Below are 26,355 nucleotides of genomic sequence, written 5' to 3'. Positions count from 1 at the left end.
AGTGTAGGCGTTAAAATGAATGCTTCATCATTTTTTAAAAATATTTTCGGTACATTTAATGGCATATCTATTTATTGAACCATTTATTTATTTATTTAATATTTTTGATTTTGGAGGTTTCAGTCCTCCGTACACTGATATCACAATAGAGTAGACTATATGATAAAGTACTATTGACCAATATACTGCGCTTAGGTGCAACTTTGATTATCTTTAGAGTATTTCCACTTTGTAGTTTACTACATTTCAGAGGGAAAGGGTGTACTTTTTATATACTATACTACATTTATCTCAGAAATAAACTAATTATTAGTAGTTCTTTCAGATTAGGATTTTACATGAAAAATATTATTTGGCTTGTGATTCCTTATAAAAGAAGCAGTAAGCGTTAACAGCGTAACTGTCCAGGTGGGCCCCTTAGGGGAATATATACTCTATATATATATAACAGGGACACTTTCAGTTCATTTAGCTTGCTATAACTTACACTACTCAATATTAGTTAGGGATATTGGGATATGTGTGCATGTATGCATGTGCATGGATATGCAATACAAGTCAAATGAAATGTGTCGCATTCTTTTTGGGGACCAAAAATATTCACAAAACACGAAATAAAATTCAGATATGTCACATAAAAACAATCAAGTGAAACACTACAATGTGCCTGACTAATTTTGAGTGGTGTATGTTCTTCAGTGTGTTTTTTGAATGAACGACTCGAGCCTGTGCCACGCTCTCCTGAAAGAACTTCACCTCCCAGGATAACTTGCGGCTGCGGCGAACTCAAGCCGGAAGCGGATGTCAAGTTAGCTAAATTAAAAAACGGATGTTGGGTGAAAGCCAACAAATTAAGGTTTTGCACAAAAAGGTGATTATTTGAAAACGACTTCTTATGATAAAGTATTCAAAGTCGCTACGTTGAATACTTTAAACGTATTCTATACAATGCGCTCCTGTCACCAAAATACGGGCGCAACTAAAGCTCCTGTTTTATTTTTTTGGGGGAAACTACAACCGGAGGTCTTAACTAAAATATGTCTTAATCCGAGCTAACTTTACACCAGCAGGAAAAGCACGTAGCAGCGATGGAAGTGGCCAAACGGCACTGAGTTAGCGTCGATGCTGGCCAACCGACTATGTCCTGTTGGTAATAATTAACTATTTTTTACAATCACAGTTAGCTAGCAGGCTAACAGGAAGTGTTTTGGCACCAGAGCCGACAGCGGAACCGCTAGTCAGACGGCCCCGCTAACTACAGCTGACGTCAACAGGTTCGCGAGGTGAGTTAAATTAAACCAACCGAGTTAATAAACAAACCATCCACATGTCAACAGACACCTGAGCTAGCTTCACCCTGAACGGACACAAGCTAAGTGGCTAGCTAGAGTTGTTCACTAGCTGTTGTTGGGGTCTAACTGGATACCTGCAGTGATAAACTTCACGATATGTTATCTTCTTCATACTGAAGCTGCCTGTGTTCATGAGGGTTAATCGCTATCTCGATTAATAAATGAGGGCAGAAGGCTAATAAATGTAGCTGTCGAAGCGTTTGTGTTAGCTAAAACTTTGGCCACGTCGTCTACAAGCTAACGTTACATACAACCGGCATTTTGGATCACATGTAACTTAATCTGGGGTGATTTCGCAGGCCTTTTGCAGGGTATTGACGTGATGAAATCCCCCTCCTTTCTCGTGTCAGTGTTGATGTGATGCTACCTGCCTGCGACATCTACCGTCTGTGCACACCTTCGTCAGTGCTGCAGCATCCCTCGGTATTGTGAATACACTCTCAGATGCAGTGTATTACTTTGTACTGAACTAGTTAGGGATGTTTGGATATTTTAGTGTTTCACTTGATTGTTTATGTCTGAATTTGTGGATGTTTCTGGTCCCTGCGACACAGATTTTATTGCACATCCATGCACATATGCACCCATATGCCTGATTTTGAGTAGTGTATGTTAATTGTCTGTTTTATTCATACAGTTTGCTCTCTCTGTGTTGGCACATAATCAATAACCAGTTTTGCCTGATCAGAAGAGCCCTCACCTACAGCACTGCCCCTCGGTCCTTTTCACTGCATTGCTGCTTCCCCCCTTTTTCTCTCCAGACAGGGCAAAGCTATGTCAGCACTCTGTTTGGGGGCTAGTGTTTTGTTTCAGTCCCGGGAGAAAGGAGTGAATGCAGTCGCCTCTTTACTTTGTCCCTCGTTTGAAAAATCAACCACATTTTCCCACTGCGTTACAGAGTGAGGCCTGCCAGGGTCAGCTTTACCACAGAAATGACAAACATGTTCATCGTGTTAGTAAACAGAATTGTGTTTTCAGTCTCAAAGTATTTCAGATCAACAGATTTGTTTGTTTTTCCATTTAAGAATTGTGAAATTTTGCTGAATCGTTAAAACAAAGCACAGAACTGGAACTGAAGTCAGGCCTCCATCTGCTTGGTTTGCACTTTTGGTGCTTGCTGTGCAGTTTTTAATGTTTATTTTTGTCTAAATCATCCGTCTGAGACTCGTGAGTGTGTGTCTTTTTAGTTTGTAGTCTATGAATTCAATTCATTTTTGTGTATTTGACCTTGATCTATAAGTTTCCTTGCTGAATTACTCTCCTAACCTAATGTGTTCATTTGGGATTAGATCATAGAAATCAATCTCTAACAATTACTTTTATGTGTCACATTAGGAGCTGTCCCAGTCATCTCACCTGATCTGACACTCCATCATTACATCTACTGATCTGCCAGCATGGCTAACACAGACTCTGTCAGTGTCCGAGTCTTCTCTCTGAACTGCTGGTCGGTGACTGTGGTTTGCAGTGTCTCTTAATGCATTTTTTTTATGTCTTCTTCATACATGGATGAAAACACATGCAAACACTCATTGTCCATACTCTGTTTGTTTTTCAGGGGGATCCGCTACCTCAGCAAACACTGTCCTCAGCGCTACGCTATGATTGGAGATTTGTTGTGCAAGGAACAGCATGATATCGTCTTACTGCAAGAGGTTGGTGGAAGCCATCTTGTTATAAACTTGCAGAGTCACTAATCTGATTGACTTTTTTTAGATCATGTGTTTAGTTAGTTTTTGTATTTCCTGTAATGAAGACCAACCTTAAGTGATTAATCTTCACAATGAACAATATTAATTATGCAAAAAAAAAGTGACATATCCATTTTTTTCAGGTTTGGAGTGAGAAAGACTATCTCTCCTTGAAACAGAAGCTTGCCTCCACTCACCCTCACTCTCATTACTTCAAAAGGTAACTTTTTTTCTCCTATCCAAAAGTTGCTGTGCAAACATATTATCTACCAAATCTACAATTAAAATTCATGATCGAGTTGTCTTCAAAAGGCTCCTGAAGTGCCTTAGTGTCAGAAAAATGTACTTTCATGGCTTTGATCAGTCTGCAAAATTTAACTGAAGCTTAGGCCTTACCTATAGGGATTAACTTCTGAAGTTTAATTCTTTGTTGACCTCCATACCAAAGCATAAGACTGAGATTAATCAAAGGTTCAACCTCTCTAATCCCCTTTGCTGCTCACAAAAATGTCCACTCTAGTAGATAAGTTCTTACATCTATGACAGATAACATGTACTTATCACAGGGATGTGAGTTATTTCATTAAACAATAATCTGGCACTGCTGAAGCTGCTGTTTAGTGTGGAATGTACAACTTCTATTCATGTGTTCCTGTTCCTCTTGTTCTGCAGTGGAGTCATAGGCAGCGGACTGGCCATTTACACCAAATACAGAATCCATGACACATTTCTTTATCGCTACTCACTGAATGGGTATCCCTACATGGTAAGTCTGGAGTCTTGATTCATATAACTTAATTCAAGAGATGCATGGTGCAGCAACATCATTAAGATTAAAGCAATTGAACAGATGAAAATACAATTTTAAAGTCATGTGTTTTTATTAGAGTTTTAAACAAAGATAAAGGGTTAGCTGCCCAGTTTCCTCCAGCAGGTCATCCCAGACTCGAGCTGCAGTTACTGTAAAGGCCAGATCTCCTCTGGTTTTTATTCTTGACCTGGGAATTATTAATAGAGACCTGTCAGCGGATCTCAAGCTGCACTTAGGCTCTTATAGAGTTAGCAAGTCAGCAGTACAGTCAAAAGCCAGTCCCGTACACGCCTCACCCTCAGAGTGGATGTATGATTCGTTAGTGTTACAACCTCTCTCCTTTTCCTCTCATAACTTTTTCCTAATATCCAGGCTCACCATGGAGACTGGTTCGGCGGTAAAGCTGTTGGGATGGCCATCTTAAACATTGGCAGCCTGACTGCAAACGTCTACGTTACTCATGTAAGGTTTCCTAACATCAGCGCTCATCCCTACTCAGTATTTATTATATACAGTTACTGATCAGCCTTCTGTGTCCCTGTGTATTAATTTTAGCTGCATGCAGAGTACTGCAGAGACAAGGATTCTTATCTACCTCACAGAGTGGTTCAGGCGTGGGAGTTGCAGCAGTTCATTCGGTACTCTGTCTTTGCTTGTTTATTCTGCACATATAGTATAGCGGCACATGCAAGATTTGTTTACTCTGGTGTATATTTGCATTTTTGGTCTGTTGTCTGTCTGTTAGCATTCGTCATTGTTAAAGATGCAGTGTGTAGGATTAAGTGGCATCTAGTGGTGAAGTTGCAGATTGCACACAAATGAACACCCCCTCATCTCACCCTCCCTTATTGTGGCAGCTAAAAATGTTAAAGACCCTCAGTAGAGAGTTTGATTTGGTGTTCTGGGGTACTGTTGAAACATGGCAGACTCTAGAAGAGGTCCCTCTGTAGATCTAAAACACTTTTTGGGTGATCGTACACTAATAAAAATACAATCATGAATATTATATTCCATATCTGCCAGTAGATTTCCCTCAATCCTACACACTGAACCTTTAAATGCCTTTTAAACTCAGTAATGTTTTATCTCAAAGTTGTATTGTGTCACTGATAATAATGGTTTTTCTATGCCTATTAGCCACACCTCTGCTGGAGCAGATTTGGTCATTTTAGGTGGTGACCTCAACTTGCACCCTCAGGACCTCGGTAACAGACTACTGAGGACTTCCACTGGACTCCGAGACTCTTATTCGGAGACTGCTAAATTTGATGTAAGTAGTGAGAAGAATGCTGTACAGTGGTAGACAGCTCTACAAAAGCACAGATAGCAATCAAGCAGACAAGTTTAAAACAAGTCCCCAAGTGAACCACATTCTTATCATTCATGTGGATGCAAAAGCAGGATGACCGTTCCCTCGATGGCTGGTATTTTTGTCTACAACACTTTCAAACTTCTTGCATGTACGATTTCAGTTGACAGGAAGTAGTTGTGAAAAAACTGTAAAGCTTTATCCAGCAGTGGCGCAATATCACAAGAATTAGGCTGTCAGAAATGACAGAAATAATGGTCAAGACTATGAAAACAATAACCAGGCTGTAAAGATGAAAACATGCATTTTCCTTTTAACTTGTTTTTTCTTTAATAAATGTTCAAAAACAATCTTCTGTTGCAGGGATGTGAGAATGGTATGACTCTAATAGCTGACAACCCTTTTATCAGTCAAAAGGAAATCACTCCCTTCGAGAAGGGAATTCGTATCGACTACATCCTGTTCAAGGTGGGTGAAAGCTTTGTGTGCAAAATGTTTATCCCTTCGTGTTCACAGCAAGATGTTGAAGTCATCATATTTCCCTTTTTTTCTTTTCTTTTCTTTTTACTCCCAGGGTTCTTCCAAAGCGGACATTTATTGTGATTTCATGTCAACCACCAAAGGCTCCGTCCCCGACAGTCCATTCCCGTACTCCGACCATGAAGCTCTGACGGCTGAACTAAGGCTCGAGACACGCACTCGAACTGAGGCTCAAAATGACAGGAAAGCAATGACTCAGGACGCTGCTGCAGGTATTTTTACCAGTGAGCAGATCAGTATCTAGACTAAAATATCATGTAATTGTGTAAATGTTGCTTTGTTATGAAGAAGTAGTAGCATTAAACGGTACATACTTTGTGAGGGCAGCAGCGGTATGTACTAAAAGTAAAGAGTAGATCTTTGACTGCTCTTTGTCTCTTCACTCTTTCACATCTTCAGAGAAGTTGGCCGAGCTGGTCGACATCGTGACAGAGGCCCGTACTGAAGTCAAAGTGGGTTTGCACTGTGCTGAGAGGATGCGCTACACAGCAACACGTACCGGAGTGATGGGCCTGGCTCTGCTGTTTCTGGAGCTGGCCATCGCTGCTGTCCCCTGGTTGGCCCTGGGAGCAGAACAACCGTTCCCTCGTACCTCCTTCTACATGCTGGCTGCATTGTGCTTCGCCATCCTGGTGACCACCTTTCTGCTGTACATCTTCTATACCATGGAGCTGAAATCCCTTCAGGGCGCCGAAGACCAGATGAGGCTGGCCGTAGGTAGTCTGCAAGAGAGGCTCAGGGGCTTTCCTCTAGCTCAGCCCCATAGCTCCCAGCGGAGGCCTCCAGAGGGTCTTGAGCCTTGTGCCTTTGACCCAGAGGAGTAATGAAGGAGCCAACTGGGTCAAAGTGGGCTCACTGAGAAAAGCCTTTGAAGTCAGCTTTAAGATGGATGTTTGAAAGAGTCATTTATCCTCTGAATGTGTTTTATGCTCTTGAGATTAAGATTTGTACTGCAGAATGAAGAAGGACGATTCTGAATGTAGTGCAGGACACACGCGTGGAAATTTTATACTTTTTATATAATCGTCTTTAGCCTTTTTTTACCCCTAGATTTCCCTCTATGCACTTCAGTAAACATACTTCCTATCACATAGTGTGATACATCTGTGCTACTGCTGTTCTTAAAGGTCAGAAATATGACCATTTGTGTTCTTTAAGCCTCAGGTCCGACTTGCATTCCACCCAGTAGTTCTCAGCGGGACCAGTTGTTTGTGTTTCTAATTCCACGCTTACCTTTTGTGATCTGGAGGATCCACCACACAATCATAGTAGCCTAGCAATCACCGAATGCAAATTAGTCTGGAACCTAGTAGTTGATTTTTTTTATTTCCAAGACGCGTTATCAGCAGGGGAAGACCAAAATGCCCCTCGATGGCAACTGGATAGATGTGCAACCAATCAGAGCAACGAAACGTGCGACTTAGTGCTGAGCAACGGAAAATGTTAAACAGACTATAAGCTGTGATGGTGTGGCATTGATGTGTCTTTGAATATAAATACATACTTACATATATTGCCGTTTAAATGTATAAAAAGCAGTAGACCGCCTCCGTCGGCAGCTCCGACACAGACTGCAAAGGCTGCGATGTAATCCTCGGGGAAAACCGCGCCTGTCAAAGTCAGTCGTCGACTAAAAGTGCTCGTTTTTGCCACTGACAGAATCAGATTGTTAGAAGTGTCTGAAAACCTTTATGGTAAGGATCTCCATCGCGAAAGACCTTATTGTTAAAGTGTGAGATAATTTTTATTTAACCAGAATCAGCTGCGTTCTTCGACAAAAACGCTTATTTTACCTTGCAGATCATTGTAAAGCACAAATTCAACACTGAGGGCATAAAATTTGACTTTTTTTATGAAAAGCTAAATATAATAAGGCTTGTTTACTTAGTGTTAAGCACAGCAGCATCAACGTTAACATACTTTGGACCTTGATCAGAAGAGTGAGAGCAGGCAGAGCTAAAAGTAGGTGGGTAAACCCTTAATCCACCACATTAGATGTGAAAACACTTTGGCTCTACCTCCCTCTCGCAGCCATCATGGTTGTTTCATATCAGACCCATCCCATATCAGATAAACAGTTATGATTGGCCCGACATGGACCGGTACAGTTGGAAATCTGAACGGGAGGGGGGTACCAGACGCATCTGCCAGATCATCATGAGCTTGCAGATTTGTCTGGTTCGCAGGCTACAACCATAGTGGGTGTAGATTATGTGGGGTTTACTTACAGAAGTGGCCCTGTGGTCTCCGCTGCACTGACGATATAGACACTCCAAGGATTGTAGGTTTACATATTGGTCAGTAACATGTTTTCTCTCTGCGGGACAGATTGCTGAGAGCTTCCAGTAGCCCTTAAAGATCCTCACGCACCAGTTAAGACTTTTCAGTGTATTATACTGTATGAAAAGGGACACGCTCTGTCTGCATGTTTGCAGTGTATCATGTTCACTCTCTTGCACTTCTTTTAAGTATCTTTATGTTTGAGAAAAAACCACTCCTGTTTCCAAAAGCATAGCAGTGGGAATGCGCTGCAGATATTGTGTCATATATGCTCTTAATGTTGACCTAATGTTTTTGACATGCTTTACAACACACAATGTGCTGTAGAGAATTTAAAATGCTTAATATATTAGTATGCAGTGCACTACCTTGACTAACCAGATGAACCACCTTCTTTTATGTAAGCTCGGAAATCACTAAGTGTTCCAGCGAGAGCCTAACGATGAGCAATCATTTTAAAAATGTGTAAACTTTCACCGTAATGTTGGAAAAGCACCTGGTAGTTCTTAGTTTTATGAAGGTCATAGATTTTAATATAATACCTGATGTTCATTCCAATTGAAAGTTGTGATGGGCATGACTATGAAAGCAATAATAAAGATTTAATTCTCACGCTTCTTGACTGCTTTTGCTCTGGATAAAGCTGACAAGTCAGAGATATTCACTGACAGATCTACACTTTCACCACTAGAGAGCAATACAGGTACATGAGACAGTGTAACTTTCAAAGTGAAAACGGCTATTGTTCCAAATAAAACACCAAACTGGCTCTTGAGCCGCAAAGCGAAGGTAATGGAACAAGTGAGATCAGAGGAACAGCCAAATTTGTCAGATCCAACATGCCAGCTGACACATGCGCACCCTCAAGGCAAGAGCACCCATAGGTGTGGTACATTTGAATGTTTCAGTTTTTTCCCAGTCACAACAAAGCATTTGATCCTCACCAGGTTTAGTGCCAAAAATACTGTGGCTTTGTCACCAAGAAAAACTTGGGTAGACATGCCCGCGTTTCAGACCACAGGACGGCCCCTTAGCTTTCGAGATAAATACATCCAATGAAAATTAGCTTGGAGCTAATTGCGACGCAGTTCTTGGATTGTACATACCATAATCTGTCATTTAATTGTCTCAAAAGATAAATAGGTGTGTCAACTCAGAAGGCAGCGATATGAAATTGTAGTTTGACAGAACAGGATTTAAATGAGGTTGTTTTGCAGGGTCGGATGAAATACTTGTAACTTGCTTTTTTTTAACTGTGCATTTTCAACAAAAGTCATTTCTTTACTTGATATATTTAAGTCAAGTTACATTAGGTTTAAGGGAGATGAAAGGTAAGAACCCAAAAATCATACTTGATATAGATATCGTGTTAAAATATGACTTTTGTAAAAGTGAAAGTCAACATTGTGAAGAGTACTTGAGTAAAATAGTACTTGTGTAAAGTATCTGACATTAAATGTACTTAAGAATCAAAAGTAATTTTCTGGCAATAAATGTACCGCTTACAGGATCTAATATTTCATTTTTCTGATTATTGGAATTAATTGTTTTTTTTTGTTTTTTTTTATCCATTGCTGATTAAATAGATTAATTTAGAAATGTACTACTTTGGCCCTTATGCTGCACGCAATCAAAATAAATGTACTGGAGTAAAAAGTAAAATATTTGCCTTCAAAATGTAGAAGGGCAAAAGTATAAAATAGCACAAAATGGAAATAATCAAGAAAAGCACAAATACTCAAACTTGTAGTTAAGTACAGTATTTAAGTAAAGACACTTAGTTACACTTAGACACGTAGACACTTTTTCATGACAAGTAAGTTGCCTTTGTATTTTTACCTGTACATTTTCCACTGAAGTCAAATATCATTACTTGAAGTTACTGAAGGTCTGACGGAGTTGATAGGTAAGTACCCAGAAAAGTACCCAGTAAAGTAAAAGTAAAATAAAACGCATTAAGATATTGCTTTGGGTAAATGTGAAAGTTACCCAGATGAATACTACTAAAAAGTCCTAAAGTATCTGATATTACAAAAGTATCAAAAGTAATTCTCTGGCGATACATTTATTGAAGTATCAAAAGTACAAATACAAGTAAATTACGTGTATATTTACATCTGTGAATACTATGGGTCGATAAGATCCAATGTTCAACACTTATTGTCAATTATTGAAATTTACTTTTATTTTATTAATTTTTTGTAAATAATCCAATTACAATCTGCAAAGTAACTAGTAACTCAAGTTATTGAGAAAATTTAGTGGAGAACAATTAAAAAGTACAGAACAAGTACAATATCTGCCTTTGAAATGTAGTGAAGTGCAAGAATAAGGTCGCAGAAAATGGACTTCAAAGTACTTCAAAATTGTACAGTACTTAGTAATAAATGTAAATGTACTTAGATTACTAAAAAATATTTACCCATTGTTTTAATCTACATGCTGTCCTATCCTGTTCTGTTTAACTGTGTTTCCTTCGCTACAAAACAAATAAAATCATTTTCTACTCGTAAATACATTTTTTGTCTTGCAGTGTACTGTAATGTTGGCATCACTTTCCAGCCCTTACAGGTAAGGTTTAATAACAGACGCTGTGAGCAGGTCTGAACTCAGCTGGAGGGTCAATTTAACTTTTACTCACCACTTCACTTACATTATAATCTGCATGCACACATCTGAGGGCTTTATGAGTTAGTCCTTCCTTATCTCTGATAGTCTACTGTGTGGTGATTGTGCAACATTTTGTTTGAATGGTCGGAGTTAAAGCCGTTAATTGTGACAAGGCTGTAATGACTGACTGTAGTAGTAGCGGCCTATATTTACATGAACATGATCTGATAACATTATGAAATTAAGCCTTCATTGATCGGATGGTTGTCAGGTCTATGGCAGGCGCACTGACTCCAGTAGTGGCAGAAGTACTTATCCCTAAGTGCAATACAGAATGATTTTTTTTTAAGTCAAAGTCAAATTTCTGTACTTTTAGTACAGAAGTATTATGAGCAAAATGTGCAATAAATATTAAAAGTACAATATTAACTTTTAAAACGGGTAAACGTCCTATTTTCTGCTGCATTTTACTTCGACTCTCAGAGGAAAATATTGTACTTTTTACTGGAAAAGTCCATAATGGTTGAGGAGGTTTCCAGGTCCTGTACTTGCATAAAAGTTTTAATACCACAGGGAAAAATACTCCATTACTGGTCAAACTCTTGTATTTAAAATGTTAAGTAAAAGTAGCCTATGTAGGTATTATAAGGAGAATGTAGGCTACTTAAAATATTAAAAGTATTTAAGTATTCAACACAGAAAAGTGCCCCCTGTTATACTATTATATATTAAATCGTAAGCTTATCATCACTCATGCACTCATGTAAAAGCAGGATTTTACTGTTTCAGTTGGTTGAGGTGGAGCTTTTAAACTATTTTGAACAGGACTGCAACTAATGATCATTTTCATTATAGATTATTCTTCTGACTATTTGATTAATCGTCTGGTGTTAAAAAATGAAGAAAATTAACACACTTTTGTCCAAATTTTGTTTTGGCTAAATCAGAGATGCCCAAAGTGTGGCCCATGGACCAAATTTGGGCCCACCATAGGGTTTGATTTAGCCCGCCAGATGTTTCAAATGAGAATTGTTTTTTAGAACTAATTTTAAAAAAGTATTATTAAAATCGATGTTTACGTTAATTAGTGATAATGTAAAATCTCTTATTATTATTATTATTGTTATTATTTTCATAATCTGAGTTTGGCAGCAGAGTGACACTTTGTGCAGGAAGTCAGTCAGTTATGGGAACTTCAGATCCTTCAACAGTTTAGCATCATAACAACGCAACAACAGTGTTTGTTTTGCCGTGGGCAGCTGTGACTCAGTGGTAGACTCAGCGTCTTGTTATCGGGAGATGGCTGGTTTGATTCCCCTGGTCTGCGTGTCGAAGTGTCCATGGGCAAGATACTGAACCCCAAACTGCTCCTGATGTGCTGGTCGGCACCTTGCATGGCAGCCACCGCCATCAGTGTATGAATTACTGTAAGTTGCTTTGGACAAAAGTGTCTTTAAACATTTTGGTCATTAAGTTTCAGTTTTGGCCCTCCAAGAGAAAAAAGTTTGGGCACCCCTGGTCTAAATAATGAAAAATAAATGAAAATTATTGGTAACACTTTATAATAACCATCATTAAAACTTGATTAAACTTTAGTTAATAGTTATTTCACTGTTATCAAACAATGACATGCTTTACAGAGCATTTATTAGGAAAGTTGCAACTGTAAATATTGTTTTTAAAGCACGTCATTGTTTGTTAACAGTCAAATAACTATTAACTAAAGTTTAATTAACTATAAATGCACCATTTATTAATGATGCTTATCATAAATTGTTACCAATGAGGTCAAAGATTATCAAAATAGTTCCCATTTAATTTTCGATTATTGATTAATCGACTAATTTCAGCTCTACTTGCATATACTGTTAGGTAGTTTCAACTATCACACGTTTTTAATGTTATATGAGCTCTTCGTGTTGTCAGATAATAAACACTGGAGTATTAAGTCCAATTGCTCCCAGCTGAATGTGGAGGAGAAGAAGAGAGAAGCAGTAAAAGCCTCTAGCAAAGTAAAAGTGGCATCTGTCAGAGTACAGTAGTGGAGTCAGTGCACTCCTCCAGCATTAATAGAGTTGTATTTGTCAGGACAGGTAAGAGAAAGTGCAGAGAGAGGGGGACAGATGAGGCCTCCCTCCCTGCAGCTCAGCCTGTATTGTGTGCACATATGGGCGCGGTCTAATCGCAGGGCAGGGCAAGGTGCAGGGCTTTTATCACCGCACCGACACTCCGCAGCTGACTGGCTTCCCGCTACGAGCCTCGCCTGTTTGTCTGCTGGCCGAAAAAAAAAAAAAAAAAATACAAAAAAACCCTCAAAATGATGAGTCTGGATCCGCTGAAATCCGTCATCTCCATCATGGATGTGGACGACACGTCGCTGGCGCTGCCCTCCGTTAACCAGTTCCGATCGGGCCAGCAGCGCGTCATGGAGCAAGTGCAGAAAACTATCAGGAGGACCAAGTCCAGGAGCAGCAGCACCTTATCTCCAACAAGTAAGAGCAGCCACTACACCTGGGCCCTAGATACAGGTACTCGGGTTGATTTCAGTTTTAAATCCTAGAAGTTTGTGGAGTGATTTCCTCCAGGATTCATCTTTAGTATCCCCGAGGGCTTTAAAACACAACTCTTATGTTGGTTAATAAACCTGTGACGCTGTGGTTCATAATTTCCTTATGTTTCAGGAAGTGTTCTGGAAAGAATGGTGTGATCTGGCACCAATTAGAGAGGAAAAAAGGCGAAATTACAGCTTTAAAAGAGTTGGTTGTGATGAATTCAAGGGAATTTCCTTTTTAAAGGAGCAGTTCACCCAAGAAATGAAAATTCAGTCATTATCTACTCGTCCCGATGCTGATGGGAAGTTGGGAAAGTTTCATAGTCCACACACAATGATTCTGGAGCTTCACAGCCAAACAGGGTTGCAGCAGCAACAATACGTAGATGGGGACTTGTTTTAAAATGTAAAAACTAATAAGCAAACATTAAATGGCTCCATACAGCTCGGCCGGTGTGATCCAAGTCTCTGAAATTCCCGAGATCCCAAATAGATTTGTAAAGACATTATTTACACCCAAACTCTTCACTGTAGCTGGTGAAATAAAAGCATAATGCACCCTGTCGGGAGTGGGTGCATGAGCTGACCAGGTGTCGAGGGTGTAAATAACGTCTTTTCAAATCAATTTGGGATCTCGGGGCTTGCGGTGACTTGGACTACGCTGGACGAGCTGATTGGAGCCACTCGTGAGAATTATTTGGCTGTTTTTCTGTCTCTCTTTTTGGTTTCGTTGACTACAACACTTTCCCCCAGTTGTCCATCAAAATATCAGTATATGATGACTGAATTTTCATTTTTGGGTGAACTTACCCTTTAAAACACCATTGGCAAGTCCTTTATATGGGTAAATAAACCTGTAATGCTTTATATATTGTTCATTATATCCAAATAATACTTGAGGAAGTTGTCTTCTTTCTTCAGAGTGATGTGATCTGGCACCAGTTATATCTTTTGGAGTTTGGGGTTAATTGTGATGCATTTATTGGCAGTTGTTGGTTTTCAGGGGAATTTCTTTGAGGAATACTTAAATAAAAATTGCAGAAAATAGTCTTTAATAGTTACCGTAGAAAAATACTAATATGTAAACAAAATGCGGCAGGACTTGTCACTTATTTGTGCGTGGGGGGGTTTTTGAAAATCCTGGCTGCCCCTCTGGAGGTTACTGTGGTCGTGTTTTTTCACTTTTACACACAGTATTTTTTAGAGTCAGTAAGCTATGATCAAATGTAATTACTTTTAGTTCATGAATATTAATAATGAGTAAATAAAGGGTTAAAAAGTCCTCCGCTCAGAATCCCCCCAGTGCCTGTTCACAAGAAGTGAGAGTGACGAGTCAGCAAAATTCAAGGAATGACACAAATCTATAGCAACTGAAAAGACCATTGTTTTTGGTTTGTCTTCGGGAGACTCGCAACCTTATTGTTTCTATACATCTCTAATTACAGTCCAAGCGTGCTGATGTAGAGTTTCCGACTTACAGAAAAAAAAATGCATTAATCAGAAATAGAGGACACTCTTCAAACCTGAGGCCTGTTTATGTGTGAAAAACAGGATAACAACAGTTCATTATTTTAATTGAATGACCACAATGTCCAAAAGTCTAACTTTTTAAGTCAAATATGGTATATTAACCTAAGGCATTAACCATCAGACTCACCGCCAGGGAACCTAGTATGTAACACCTTAAACAAAGGCCATAAATCAGTAAGCGTGATCTCAGGTATGTACTTTACGTACGATAACAGCTGATAAACTTCAACATTTCTCCTCAGGCCCTATTTACGACTATGACTCCGTGTTCATCGATGGCCCGAAGTCACATTCGAGTGCAGCCAATGGAAGCCTCTCCTTTGGAAACGGATATTCTGGAGCTGTAAGTTATAAAAATCTTATCTTGTTTTTTTATCACACCATTGACTGACAAGAGTGAATCTTCTGGTTGTGTTATCGTCAGTGTGTAGTCAGTGTTATGACTGAGGCAGGGCCGTAGCCACCGTAGAGCAGCGTCACTGTCAGATTTCACAGTGAAGGCTGATTTTAGGTCTTAGAAACATAGTATCTTTGAATTACCATTTTTATAGTGTGTTAAAGTATTTAAAACACTATTTAGATTGCAATGAACAAATTATTTCGTCCATAAAGTGACAAAATTTTTTTGAAAAATTACTTACTTACAATCCAAAACTCAAAAATGTCATTTACCATCATATATGTCAAATAAAAGTAGTAAATCCACATGTTTGAAAAGCTGGAACAAGCAAATATTTGGCATTTTTCATTATAATTAAAATAGTTGCTGGCTAACTTTCTGTTTAACGACTAACTGACTAGTCAATCCCTTTTGAGACATTAGAATGAATAAAGGAAATGTGGAGAAAATAAAATAATCTGAAAATCTTAATAACAGTCAAAGATGTCTTTTGCATGTAGGGAATCTTTACTTCAAACCTCGACACTGGATATACCATATGGTCGGGGCCTAATATCAATAATAGGGAACAGAAGATGAACGCTGTGTTGTCCCCAGTTGACTTTCCTCCGATTTCTTCCTCGAAAACCTGTTTCCAAATCCTCCCGGAGTCTTTCTGCCTCATCACACAAAAACGTGTCTCTTCTATAGAGACTGCCAGTAATCCTTATAAGCAACAACCAGCACACCAAAAAGTTGTTTCACAATTTGACTTGTCTTTGCCAGCTCCCCGTCAATCACTCTGTCTCCTTGCTCAGTCGCTGGCGAATTACGCCTTCTTTCAGACAGGATTATCTCTAATTGAAAACATATGCTTTGGATCTACAGCTTGGCCTCGAGAAAAACATGAACTGGCACTCAGTCAGCAACATTAAGGGATCCACTCTGAAGACGAACACAGCAGCTTCTTCCTATCACTACCATAAGGGTTACGCCTCTCTCGGCACCATGGCGGTCCCTCAAACCAACACCAGCCGCAGCGAGCCCGATATGTTGTGGTACACCTCCCAGCCAAAACGCTCTGCTCCTCCGCAGAGACTCCTCTCCAACATGAGCATCTACAGGACGGAAAGGCCCACCAGTCAGTATATAGTGAGCACCAAATCCCAGCCTCAGCTCAACACTATGAATGGCTTCGGTCGGAGCAAATCAAGCAAACAGATCGTGTACAGCAAAACTCTGGATGGCTTCGGTCAGAGCAAATCAAACAAACAGTTCGTGAACAGCAAAACTCTGGATGGCTTCGGTCAGGGCACATCAAACAACCAGTTCGTGAACGGCAAAACTCTGGATGGCTTCGGTCAGGGCACATCAAACAACCAGTTCGTGAACGGCAAAACTCTGGATGGCTTCAGTCAGGGCACATCAAACAACCAGTTCGTGAACAGCAAAACTCTGGATGGCTTCGGTCAGGCCAAATCAAGCAACCAGTTTGTGTACAGCACAATTGACGGGTCCAAAGTACAGTCAAAGCCTCAAGTCTCCCAGAGTGCTGTGAAAATCAAAGGAGAGTCTGGGTGAGTGAGGAAAAAATCTGTTTTCTCTGACTCACATGATTATTTTTTCTTAATTTCAAATGATATGAATAACATGCTTAAATAAATAAATTGTTCACAGTATGTGTTTAAAAAGCATTTTGATTGCTTTTTATTTCCCTGCAGGTCAAATGGCAACGTCGCAGTGGCTGAAATCACCATGAAGGAGGCTGTGGAGCTTCTTTCCAGCGGGGATGAGACATATCAGCACTGCGGAGCCACCTACATACAGCACAACACTTACATCGATGACAAGGCTAAAGAGGAGGTGGGTTGTCTTGTTATCTTTAATTTCCATCCAAGTTTAACCTGAGATTCAGTGGAAGGTTTGAGGGATGGCAGCTGACAAAGGATGGCTTTTTTAGTCATTATATAACCGCTCCGTGTCAAAACCTGACTTGACCTTTGATTTGAAGTGACCATGGCTGGCTGGGTTAACCTGTTTGGAGGCCCTGAGGCAACAATTATTGTTGAGCTGCTTTTGACCTCCCTCACCTTCTAAGAATTGTAGCTTCTCTAACTCCACCTCCAGAAGACCAGCAAACCAAACCATACTCCCTTCCTGTGCAGGGCCTCAGGCCTCCTGTCTTCTGTGAGGCAGCTTGATTAAGGAACGTGTACCACCCTTGACTAATATAAACTAAAATCATAATGCATAGTGTAATATAACATAAATTAACTTCTTAAAATGTAAAAGTAGCACTACAACTAAAACTTTTTTAGCTTCAAATTAGTTTATATGTATGGGCTCAGCTGGGATCTCTGGTCCTATCCGAGCCATGACGTATTTGGCAAGACTAAGAGTTTTATTGTGCTGCTTTAATAATAAAAGCCATCGTTTGTTTTACCGAGTAAAGCAGCAGCGTTATGAAAAAGATGCTTTGCATCAGCAGTAACTGATACAGTGTTACAGTAAACAGTGAAGATGATATCAGTGAAAGTTCCACCTGTGTGGAAGTTTAATTTGAATCCTGTGCATGAATGGCGGACTCCGCCACTGACAATGAAAACTGCCATTTAGACAGGTCATTACTGGATGAAAATATATTGAATAGCTATTGCTGTTAAAATGCTGACCCTAAAAACATAGTTTTATTTTATGAAAGTCTTAAGGATTATAACTCAAACATGTAGTAAACTTGGGTTTTTTGGGGTAGGGCTGGCCTTTAAATATACTGCAATACACTACTTATATATATCTCGATATTTTGAAATCTCCTCAAAAGCACTTTATAAATGCTAGGACTGGGCGATAAAATCAAATATCACGACATTTCTCACCAAATTCCTAGAGATCAATATAGTGGCAATACTGCAGGGATGAGTATTGATACTTTCTCCTGAGAAACGATCATTAGTCTGCCACATCATGATGTAACAATATCAATGATTCACTGTCATTTCATCGTGGTTAATGATTGTGTTCCTCAGCTGTGCTACCTCCTGAAGCCTTCTTGTCTCGCAGGTGTTGAAGTACAATGGGATCCTTCCCTTGGTGAGTCTGCTGCAAAGCCCGAGTGTCCAGGTCAACCAGGCAGCCTCGGCCGCCCTCCGTAACCTGTCCTTTAAAAGCGACAAGAACAAGGAAGAGATCCATCGCTGCAGTGGTATCGAAGAGGCTGCGAGTCTGCTCCGTGATACAGACTCCGCCGAGGTACAGAAACAGCTGACAGGTATGCGTTAGCTTTGAAGTGTGCGACAGACGTACACACACACACACACCTATCAAACACACACACTGCAAACAAGTCAGAGAGCCACTTGTGCGTAATCCTGTCTAGATCCTGGTGTCAGTCACCAAGAGCTATTCCTGAGTGTCATTCTACAAAGTGTCTACTGCTACTGTTCCCCTGATAAAAGTTTAATGTCCATTTCGATGCAAGTGTATACAGTTTAAAAATTTAAAATGTAGCCTCTGTTATCCGACTGACACAGAGGTTTTCCTGTAACTGAAACATTTGATAGAATAGTCAAATGTACATGAACCTTTAACGCATTACAAGGAGTTTCTAACTGGTTATGAAGCAGTCTCACTTTAATATTGATGCCTCTATACTGTAAGCAAACGAGACGATCAGTGAGAAGATTGGTTATTTACAAGTCATAAAATTAAAACTAATTTATTTGTTACGGTTGAGTGCTGAGGATGAATTCTCACAGCCTGAGGAAAGAAGTCGCTCTGAGGTCTGGTGCTACGGTGCGGCACTGAAACAATGTTGATGATACAAGAGGCTGTGGTGTTTATACTGCACAGGCGCTGCCAGGATTAATAAAACGCGATGCTGCTTTGAAGCCTCTTATAACAAAAAATGTTTCTCCCACTGTCATTGAATGAACGTTTGATGGACGTGCTGCTCAAACAGCTGAGGTTATAATCTTTCTTTCCAGGTCTCCTCTGGAATTTGTCCTCTGCAGACACCCTGAAGCCGGACCTGCTGAAGACCGCCCTGCCTGTCTTAATGGAGCGTGTGATCCTGCCTCACACAACAGGTCCTGACTGGACCAACGGCGACCCTGAGGCCTTCTTTCACACCACAGGATGTCTCAGGTAAGCAAAAACACAAGGCTTAAGATCTTATTGATTATGTGTAGCCCAACATACGTATATACATCCATCAATACAGCTGTAAATATTAAGCGTGCAAGATTTATTTTGCTTGAAAATGATGATGTGCGCGAGAAAAGATACGTGATAGGCTAAGGTCGGTACAAAACTGGTTAAGTCAGTTTTTTTCATGACCATGTGAATGAGTCATAGGTGTGAATGAGTCATAGGGAGGATGTAAAGTTGCCACAATCACTGTTACACACACTGATACTAGTTGTTTCTTGCCTCGTGATATATTTAGAAACTGCCACTTTAAACTCTTGAACGCTGCCAACGCATGTTCAGGGGCAGATACGGCAATGTCAGATTTTTTTTCCTCATACGTGTTTGGTCTACAGAGCAACGTTACCGGACGTTCTCTGTAAAATAATACAAATAACTACCATTTAACTGAAGATCATAGACTTGGACAAAGATAAATTAATAGTCCAACAATAGTGACATGACTTCATTTACTGAAAAGTTGGTTATTAAGTCACCTGTATGAGGAATGTGTTATATTTAATGCGACACTTTGCCAAAACTAATTGGTTTAATACAACAGCACACAAAATTTCTGCCTTCATGTTTTATAGATTTTGTCTGAAGCGCTGTAGAGATTTGATTGAGCTTTAAGGTCGTGTGTAGCATTTGTATGTGTTTCATTGTACTGACAGTTGTTTCTCATATTTAATCTGCCTTCATTGACCGAAATTATTTTTATTTTCTTCTTGCTGCACATAGCTTGAACCTTCATCATCTTACCAAATCATTAGATCTCGTCAGAAACAATAAAAAAGCTGGCAGCGGAGTCTGAAGGCTTTTTAATAGTTTTCATTCAATAACATTACCATCAATCAAACCAGCTATTGTTATCTTATACTTCGTCAGCAAAAACACTACTTTCATTTTTGACATCTGACTTCCTGTAGTCATTCTGGGAAGGCTGTACTTTGCTGTGTTTTGTTCATTTCCCTGATTGTACAAAATTGCTATTGTTAAGTAGACGAGAAAAGTGTTTCTCAAGAGTTTCTGTTAAATCAATTCTTGAAATCTTTCCTGCAAGATCAACACAAATAAGCCCAATATTCTTTACATTACATTACATTTTAAACACTTATAGCAGTCGCTATGATCTGTGTGTCTGTGTAAACGTCAGTGTATCAAACATTGTTTAACATATCACATGTAATATATACCATACATGACTTATCATATATTTTGTTTTCAACAGAAACCTAAGCAGCACGAAGCAAAGCAACAGGCAGGCGATGAGAAAATGTCGAGGTTTGATCGACTCTTTGGTGAAATACATCCAAGACTGTGTGGACGCCGAAAAACCAGAAGATAAGGTAAAAATCAGTGTTTGTTCGTACTGGTCTCTGTCTCACTGTGTTTCCCTCTGTCACTCACACACATGCGTCACACCTTCATTTGGAGCGTGAACCACACACATCTGTCACTGTCGATCACCGTCTATCAGTCTTTCACCACATCTGTCAGTACAGCGATGAGCAGCAGTGTGAAGTCGGCTACGACTGTTGTGGCAGCGAGCAGTTCTACTGCAACAGAAGGCACAGATGAGTCATGCACAGAAACCTACAGTGTGGTGGCCTTTTTACAGTCATGTAAACAGACTAATGATCGTTATCTACTCACCCTCATGCTGATGGAAAGTCAGGTGAAGTTTTGTAGTCCATGAAACATTTCTGGAGCTTCACAGAAAAACAGCATTATGGCGTTCTCCTCAACAACTGAAGTAGATGGGGACTAAAAGACTACTTAAAGTGGCTCCATACAGCTTGTCCGGCGTAATCCAAGTCTCCGGTAGCCCAGAGATCCAACATTGATCTGAAAAGACGTAATTCACACCTTAAGGTTAAATCGTCACTGTAGCTGAAGTGGGTGCACAAGCTTGACTGCGAATGGAAGATGTAAATAACGTCTATTGGATTACGAGACTTGGATTACGTCGGACAACCTGTTCGGCACCTTTTTATCTTTTTTTTCAGTTTTATTTTAACATTTTAAAACAAGTCCCCCTCTTTCTCAGTTGTTTCGGAGGATGCCGCAGCACTCTCTTGCAGTGAAGCTCCAGAAATGTGTTGTGGACTTTGAAACTTCACCCGACTTTCCATCAGAATGAGGGCGATTGGATAATGATTGAATTTCCTTTTTCGGGAGAACATAACTTTAAATTGTCTACTTGTCTCATTTATGTAATTATACATTTCTTGTGATTGAGTTAAGATTCAGGACCACACTGCTTGTTGTGCAGTTTAGTTGGTCATATTTTTTAAATCAACTAAAAGAACTGTTTCAAGCTATGACAGATTTCAGCCTCTGATCAATTCAGCCTCACCAATTTCTGTATTCTAGCTTAATTATCAGCTACTATTGGTTAAATATCACAGTGTGCAATAAGCAGTGATTTTCACCGTTTATTTTATATGGACAGAGTGACAGCAACACCTGCATGACATAATGAAACTGAACATATTAGTGCTTAAACGAATTGAGCTTTAATGAGTATTAGCACTGTGTTGCTATTTTTGTGTCCAACCCTGTTATTTGATGTATTTGTGTGAATGCAAATATCAGCACACATGTTCCGCTGAATCTTACTCGTGCCCTTTACACTGTGTGTTGTCTCCCTGTCAAAACAGTCTGTAGAAAACTGCTTGTGCATCCTGCACAACCTGACGTTCCAGCTGGAGGCCGAGGCTCCGGCTCTGTTCAGCAGGATCACAGCTTTGGCAAAGCCCGTCAACAGAAGCAGCAGCCTGGACGACGCCAGCCCCATCGGCTGCTTCAGTCAGCAGAGCAAATCGTTGGAACGTGAGGTGTGAATCGTCACAACAGACAAACAAACATACTTTTGCCTTAGGGATGTTTTTAATGTTGACAGCACATTAGAAATACTTGTAGACGCCACCCACAGCTGCCTGTTGGTTCGTCTAGACATCTGTCAGTGTCACCTCGTCATCAGTCCTGTTCCTCAGTGTGACTCGTTCGTCAATTCTACCAACATTGTGACAATTATAATTGCAATCCAGCTTTTCAAAGAGTTCAAATTACAGTTGGAGACTTTTGTTCTCGAATTCCCGAAGGTGTTTTACTGTGTGTTATGTCAGGCTTTAATGTGTTGCATGCAGCGCACATATAGCACCATGACACACTGATTTTCAAATCCATATCATACGTTTCCTCCGACCCTATCCTTCAAAGAATCATGCAGTGAATTTTTTAATTTCTATAAACTAAATGTCGCAGCAGCTACATTTTGAGGATGATCTGTCCCTTTTTCTTGTCCAGCGCCGCTTTGACTTCCCCGTCGTTGAGGATCCACACCCTAATGGAGCAGGTTGGCTGATTCACTCCAAAACTCTGCAGAGTTACCTGACGTTGCTTGGCTCCAGCCAGCAAGAAGAAACACAGGAAACCTGTTTGGGAACGCTGCAGAATCTAACCGCAAATGAAGGCATTGTAAGAGAAAAATGTGTGGTGCTGTTACACACTGACCAGGGCAGAAAAACCTACATTTAATTTACATTTGTGCACTTGTAGTTCGTAGCTAATGATCAATGTAAATATTTTTCCACCAGTACAACTTGTAAGTCAAGCTGTTTTTTTTTAATGTGTGTGCACTTAACCAAGTGTTTTATATTGTCACGTGTGTTCACAGGTCTCGGATGTAATGAGCCACATCATTGTGCAGAAACTGAATGGCCTTAAAGCTATTAGTCCTCTTATACAGTCAAACAAACCCAACCTGCAGAGGAGCGCCGTGGCTTTGGTAGGAAACCTGACCAAGAACCCGAACCTGCAAAATAGCTTAGGTAAGAAGCATGTGCAAGACAAAAACTGGTCATATGTTGCTTTTGCAAACATTCATTCATTCATTCCCTTCTTAAATATTTCCTCTTCTCTAAAACGTCAACTGCCTTTTCAAACATGAATATGATTAAAAGCGACTGACACACAAACATATATGAAAAAAATTTTTTTTTTTTAGAATGTCAGCAGATGTCAGATGTGGGTCATTACCTTTGAAATCCGTCATTTCAAACAATCATTCACATGTTTTACAAGTGTTTGCTTGACTATAACAGCCACTGGGTTGTGTTTGCTTTGTTACTGAAGCTCGTAAAGCCCTGCCGGGACTGCTGAGCACCCTGAGCGCAGGCACCAAGAAAGGGAACGAGTCCGATGACACGCTGGCCATGGCCTGCCAGACCGCCAACTGCCTGCTTTTGAAGGAGCCTGAGATGAGCAAGCACTTGTTGAACAACAACCTGATAAACTCACTGAAAGATATCAGCCAAAATGGGTAAGGTGATTAAATGAATAGATAAGATGATTCAAGATACGGGGAATACCTATGACTCATCGGGGTTTTATATGTTGTCTGCGTGTTAGATTTTAACAAGTCCAAACTGATCTTTAACAATTCTTTCTCTCCTTTCAGATACTTGCCCAAATCGAAAAAAGCTGCAGCCATGCTCCTCTACAACTTGTGGTCAGCAAAAGACTTACAAAGCTTCCTGAAAAGGGTGAGTTGAAGCTTTACACTCAGTGCCAAGATCTGTCATGGGTTGGGTGTGTCATCTCTGTTCCCTACCCTCAGCTAAAACGTCCACACCTCTCTCAGGTATTTGTGAGAAACTGAAGGAGAAAGCTGCACGGATTAGGCGTCGGTCTTAGGGAAGTGCCCAGTGAAAGTGAATAGGACACGGCTGAGGAATCTAGTAGCTCAGGTTTGAGGACACTTGCTGGACTGTGTCTCCACACGTAGGACAGCGCATTAGCGAGATGCATTATGATAACTCTTCCAGGGTACGAACACATTCAGAACCCCAACTGGATGTGCATTGTCTACAAATTGCCATGAGCAAAGCACACTTAGTTTGTCAATGTGTCACTTACTGCAAGTTCAGCATAATTACTGAGGTGGAACCCTGATTGATATTTAACTTCTTTCCCCACAGCAAGGGATGTCTAAGTCCTCATTCGTGAATGACGTCACCTCGGCGGTACACAAGTCGTTTCAAATCGTCGACTAACACGACAGTCTGAATGATGTTCCCTGAAGTAACTCACCCACAAGTCCTCTGCACATCCGCTGGACGAAAAACACTACGAGGCCATCCTTCCTCATTTCACACGGACTAAGATATGTTTTGTCACACATGTATCCATATAATGTTTTTTTGTTTACATGTTGTAGCCCTGTATATGCTGTAAGGTTACTTTTTCTTTGCAGGGAAAAAGGTGAAGGTTACAATTTAGCAAACAGTTTTTATTTGCTTTTCTAGTTTTAATAGCTGTGTTTTAAAGGTCCAGTGTGCAGGATTTAGTGGCATCTAGTAATGAGGTTGTAGATGGCAACCAACTGAATACCCCTCATCTCACTGTCCTCCACGGTGGTTGCTACCCAGTGAGCAAAAACATATCAAAAAGATGTCCATTCAACATCTTTGCTGACGTTGAAAAGACATTCACTGGAGAGCCAGAGTGAAAGTTTTTTTGACATCTTTTTCTTTTTAACTTCAGTTACAGACGTCTAAAGAACTTATTGTGGTTCAAAATTAAATTATTTTACGTAGGCCAGCCTTGTAGTAGAGCTGAAGGCCTGTCCGGTGCTCTCGGAGCAGGGCACTCTAGCATCAAGAGAGACTTCAGGAACAGGAGTCCAAAGTATAACGGAGCACACGGATCAGGAAAAACAAGCTTTTATCTAATGACTAACGTTTAGACACCATGTACGTCTTCATCAGAGTTAAACAACACAAAGACTCACACCCCCTTAAAGGTGCTGTTTGTAAGATAAGTATATTTTTAAGTCTCATTCCCATCTCGTCAAATAAAGATGCTCTGGGTTTCCCAACTTGTCAAAAACGGATGCTTTGAGATGGAGGCCGACCCATCCTACAATACCCTCCCCCTAATCAGGACCTATCTAATTGTAAATCCTCTGAATTCAATTGATTGCCCCTCCCCCTTTCCCAAACCTGCTCTGGGGTAGGTCCTGATTAGGGGAGGATGTGAGTCTTTGTGTTGTTTGACTCTGATGAAGACGCGTATGGTGTAAAACGTTAGTCATTAAGTTAAAGTTTGTTGTTCATGATCTGTGTGCTCAGTATACTTTGGACCCTGAAGTCTCTCTTCACATTGGGTAGCGACAGACCGGCTCCCTCTGTAGTTAGAACAGGATCATTGTAAGGTAACAAAAACACAACAAATCTTGGTTACACTAATGAAAACATAATTATGAACACTGTATTTCATTGTGCCAATAGATCCTCCTGAATCCTACACACCGGACATTTATTATAGATTTTGTGTCTGTGCCTGCAATGTTCAATGAGGTACCATCAGCTTACATCATTAAATAATAACACAATGGTTAACATTTTATTTTGCACTGATATTGCTGTTTTAATATATCAATTTTAAGAATCATTTTGATCACGTAAGATGAACAGAAATCAGAGGAGATTTTCCATGATTGGAGTTGATTTGTTTGCCATGAAGACGTTGACATTGTCTTCAGCGGTGATGTGTGTTTACATTTTGTAGAGACAACTTTATTTTGTGGTGTATGCATCTGTTTTCATGCACATGTGTGTGATTCTGAAATGGGTTTTTTTTTGTAATCTCCCCCTGAAAGCGTCAATAAAGCTGATAGAGATCTACTCTTTGAGCTGCAGCAGTGACTATTAACTAATGAGCAATCATTAAATCTCAAAATTTCAGCTCAGCGTTATTCATTTGTCACAGTCACTGGAGAAGCATAAAGAGTCTTGTCACACCTTTCTTGCATCTTGTCACACCCCTCTAGGTTTTGGCATTTGAAATGCTCCCGGGCAGATCAGCAACACATCATTCAAATTCTGTTTACTCCACCCTTTTAATTTTTTCTTCTGAGGCCTAAGAGCATGCTCTCAAAGTCACTGCAGCTGTTGTTGCTGCACTGTGTAATTGTTGACCTGAATTAAACTTTGGTCCTCTGCAGTTCGAACCATGTAATCCACCCAACAGCCACAAGAGAACACTGCTTTTATTTAGATTTATGAGGCTCCTGGCACCGCTGATCTCTTTCCATATGATTTAATTTTGC

At 40.1% G+C, this 26,355-nt stretch overlaps 2 protein-coding genes across 3 annotated transcripts; both read left to right on the top strand.

The window, feature by feature from the left end:
- The first annotated feature begins 1,060 nt into the window (after positions 1-1,060).
- Positions 1,061-8,595, top strand: smpd2b (sphingomyelin phosphodiesterase 2b). Of its 2 annotated transcripts, none has more exons than XM_073468952.1 (11): positions 1,061-1,283; positions 2,688-2,799; positions 2,911-3,007; positions 3,187-3,263; positions 3,716-3,809; positions 4,227-4,316; positions 4,410-4,492; positions 4,992-5,124; positions 5,527-5,631; positions 5,738-5,915; positions 6,103-8,595. In XM_073468952.1, the coding sequence occupies exons 2-11, from the start codon at positions 2,750-2,752 to the stop codon at positions 6,525-6,527; spliced, it is 1,332 nt and encodes a 443-aa protein (XP_073325053.1). In that variant the 5' UTR covers positions 1,061-1,283; positions 2,688-2,749; the 3' UTR covers positions 6,528-8,595. The 2 variants fall into 2 exon arrangements, with proteins under 2 accessions (XP_073325053.1, XP_073325054.1); XM_073468953.1 differs by lacking the exon at positions 1,061-1,283 and adding an exon at positions 1,688-1,775.
- Positions 8,596-12,910: 4,315 nt separating this feature from the next.
- Positions 12,911-24,950, top strand: LOC140998542 (plakophilin-1-like). Its single transcript, XM_073468858.1, has 13 exons — positions 12,911-13,085; positions 14,917-15,017; positions 15,942-16,630; positions 16,775-16,916; positions 18,114-18,321; positions 19,037-19,196; positions 20,470-20,587; positions 21,902-22,078; positions 22,551-22,721; positions 22,921-23,074; positions 23,379-23,565; positions 23,704-23,788; positions 24,224-24,950. The coding sequence occupies exons 1-13, from the start codon at positions 12,911-12,913 to the stop codon at positions 24,296-24,298; spliced, it is 2,442 nt and encodes an 813-aa protein (XP_073324959.1). The 3' UTR covers positions 24,299-24,950.
- Positions 24,951-26,355: the final 1,405 nt, after the last annotated feature.

The sequence above is a fragment of the Pagrus major genome, chromosome 6 (genome assembly GCF_040436345.1).
Source record: "Pagrus major chromosome 6, Pma_NU_1.0".
Classification (NCBI taxonomy): Eukaryota; Metazoa; Chordata; class Actinopteri; order Spariformes; family Sparidae; genus Pagrus; species Pagrus major.
This window is presented reverse-complemented; position numbering and strand designations above follow the sequence as displayed.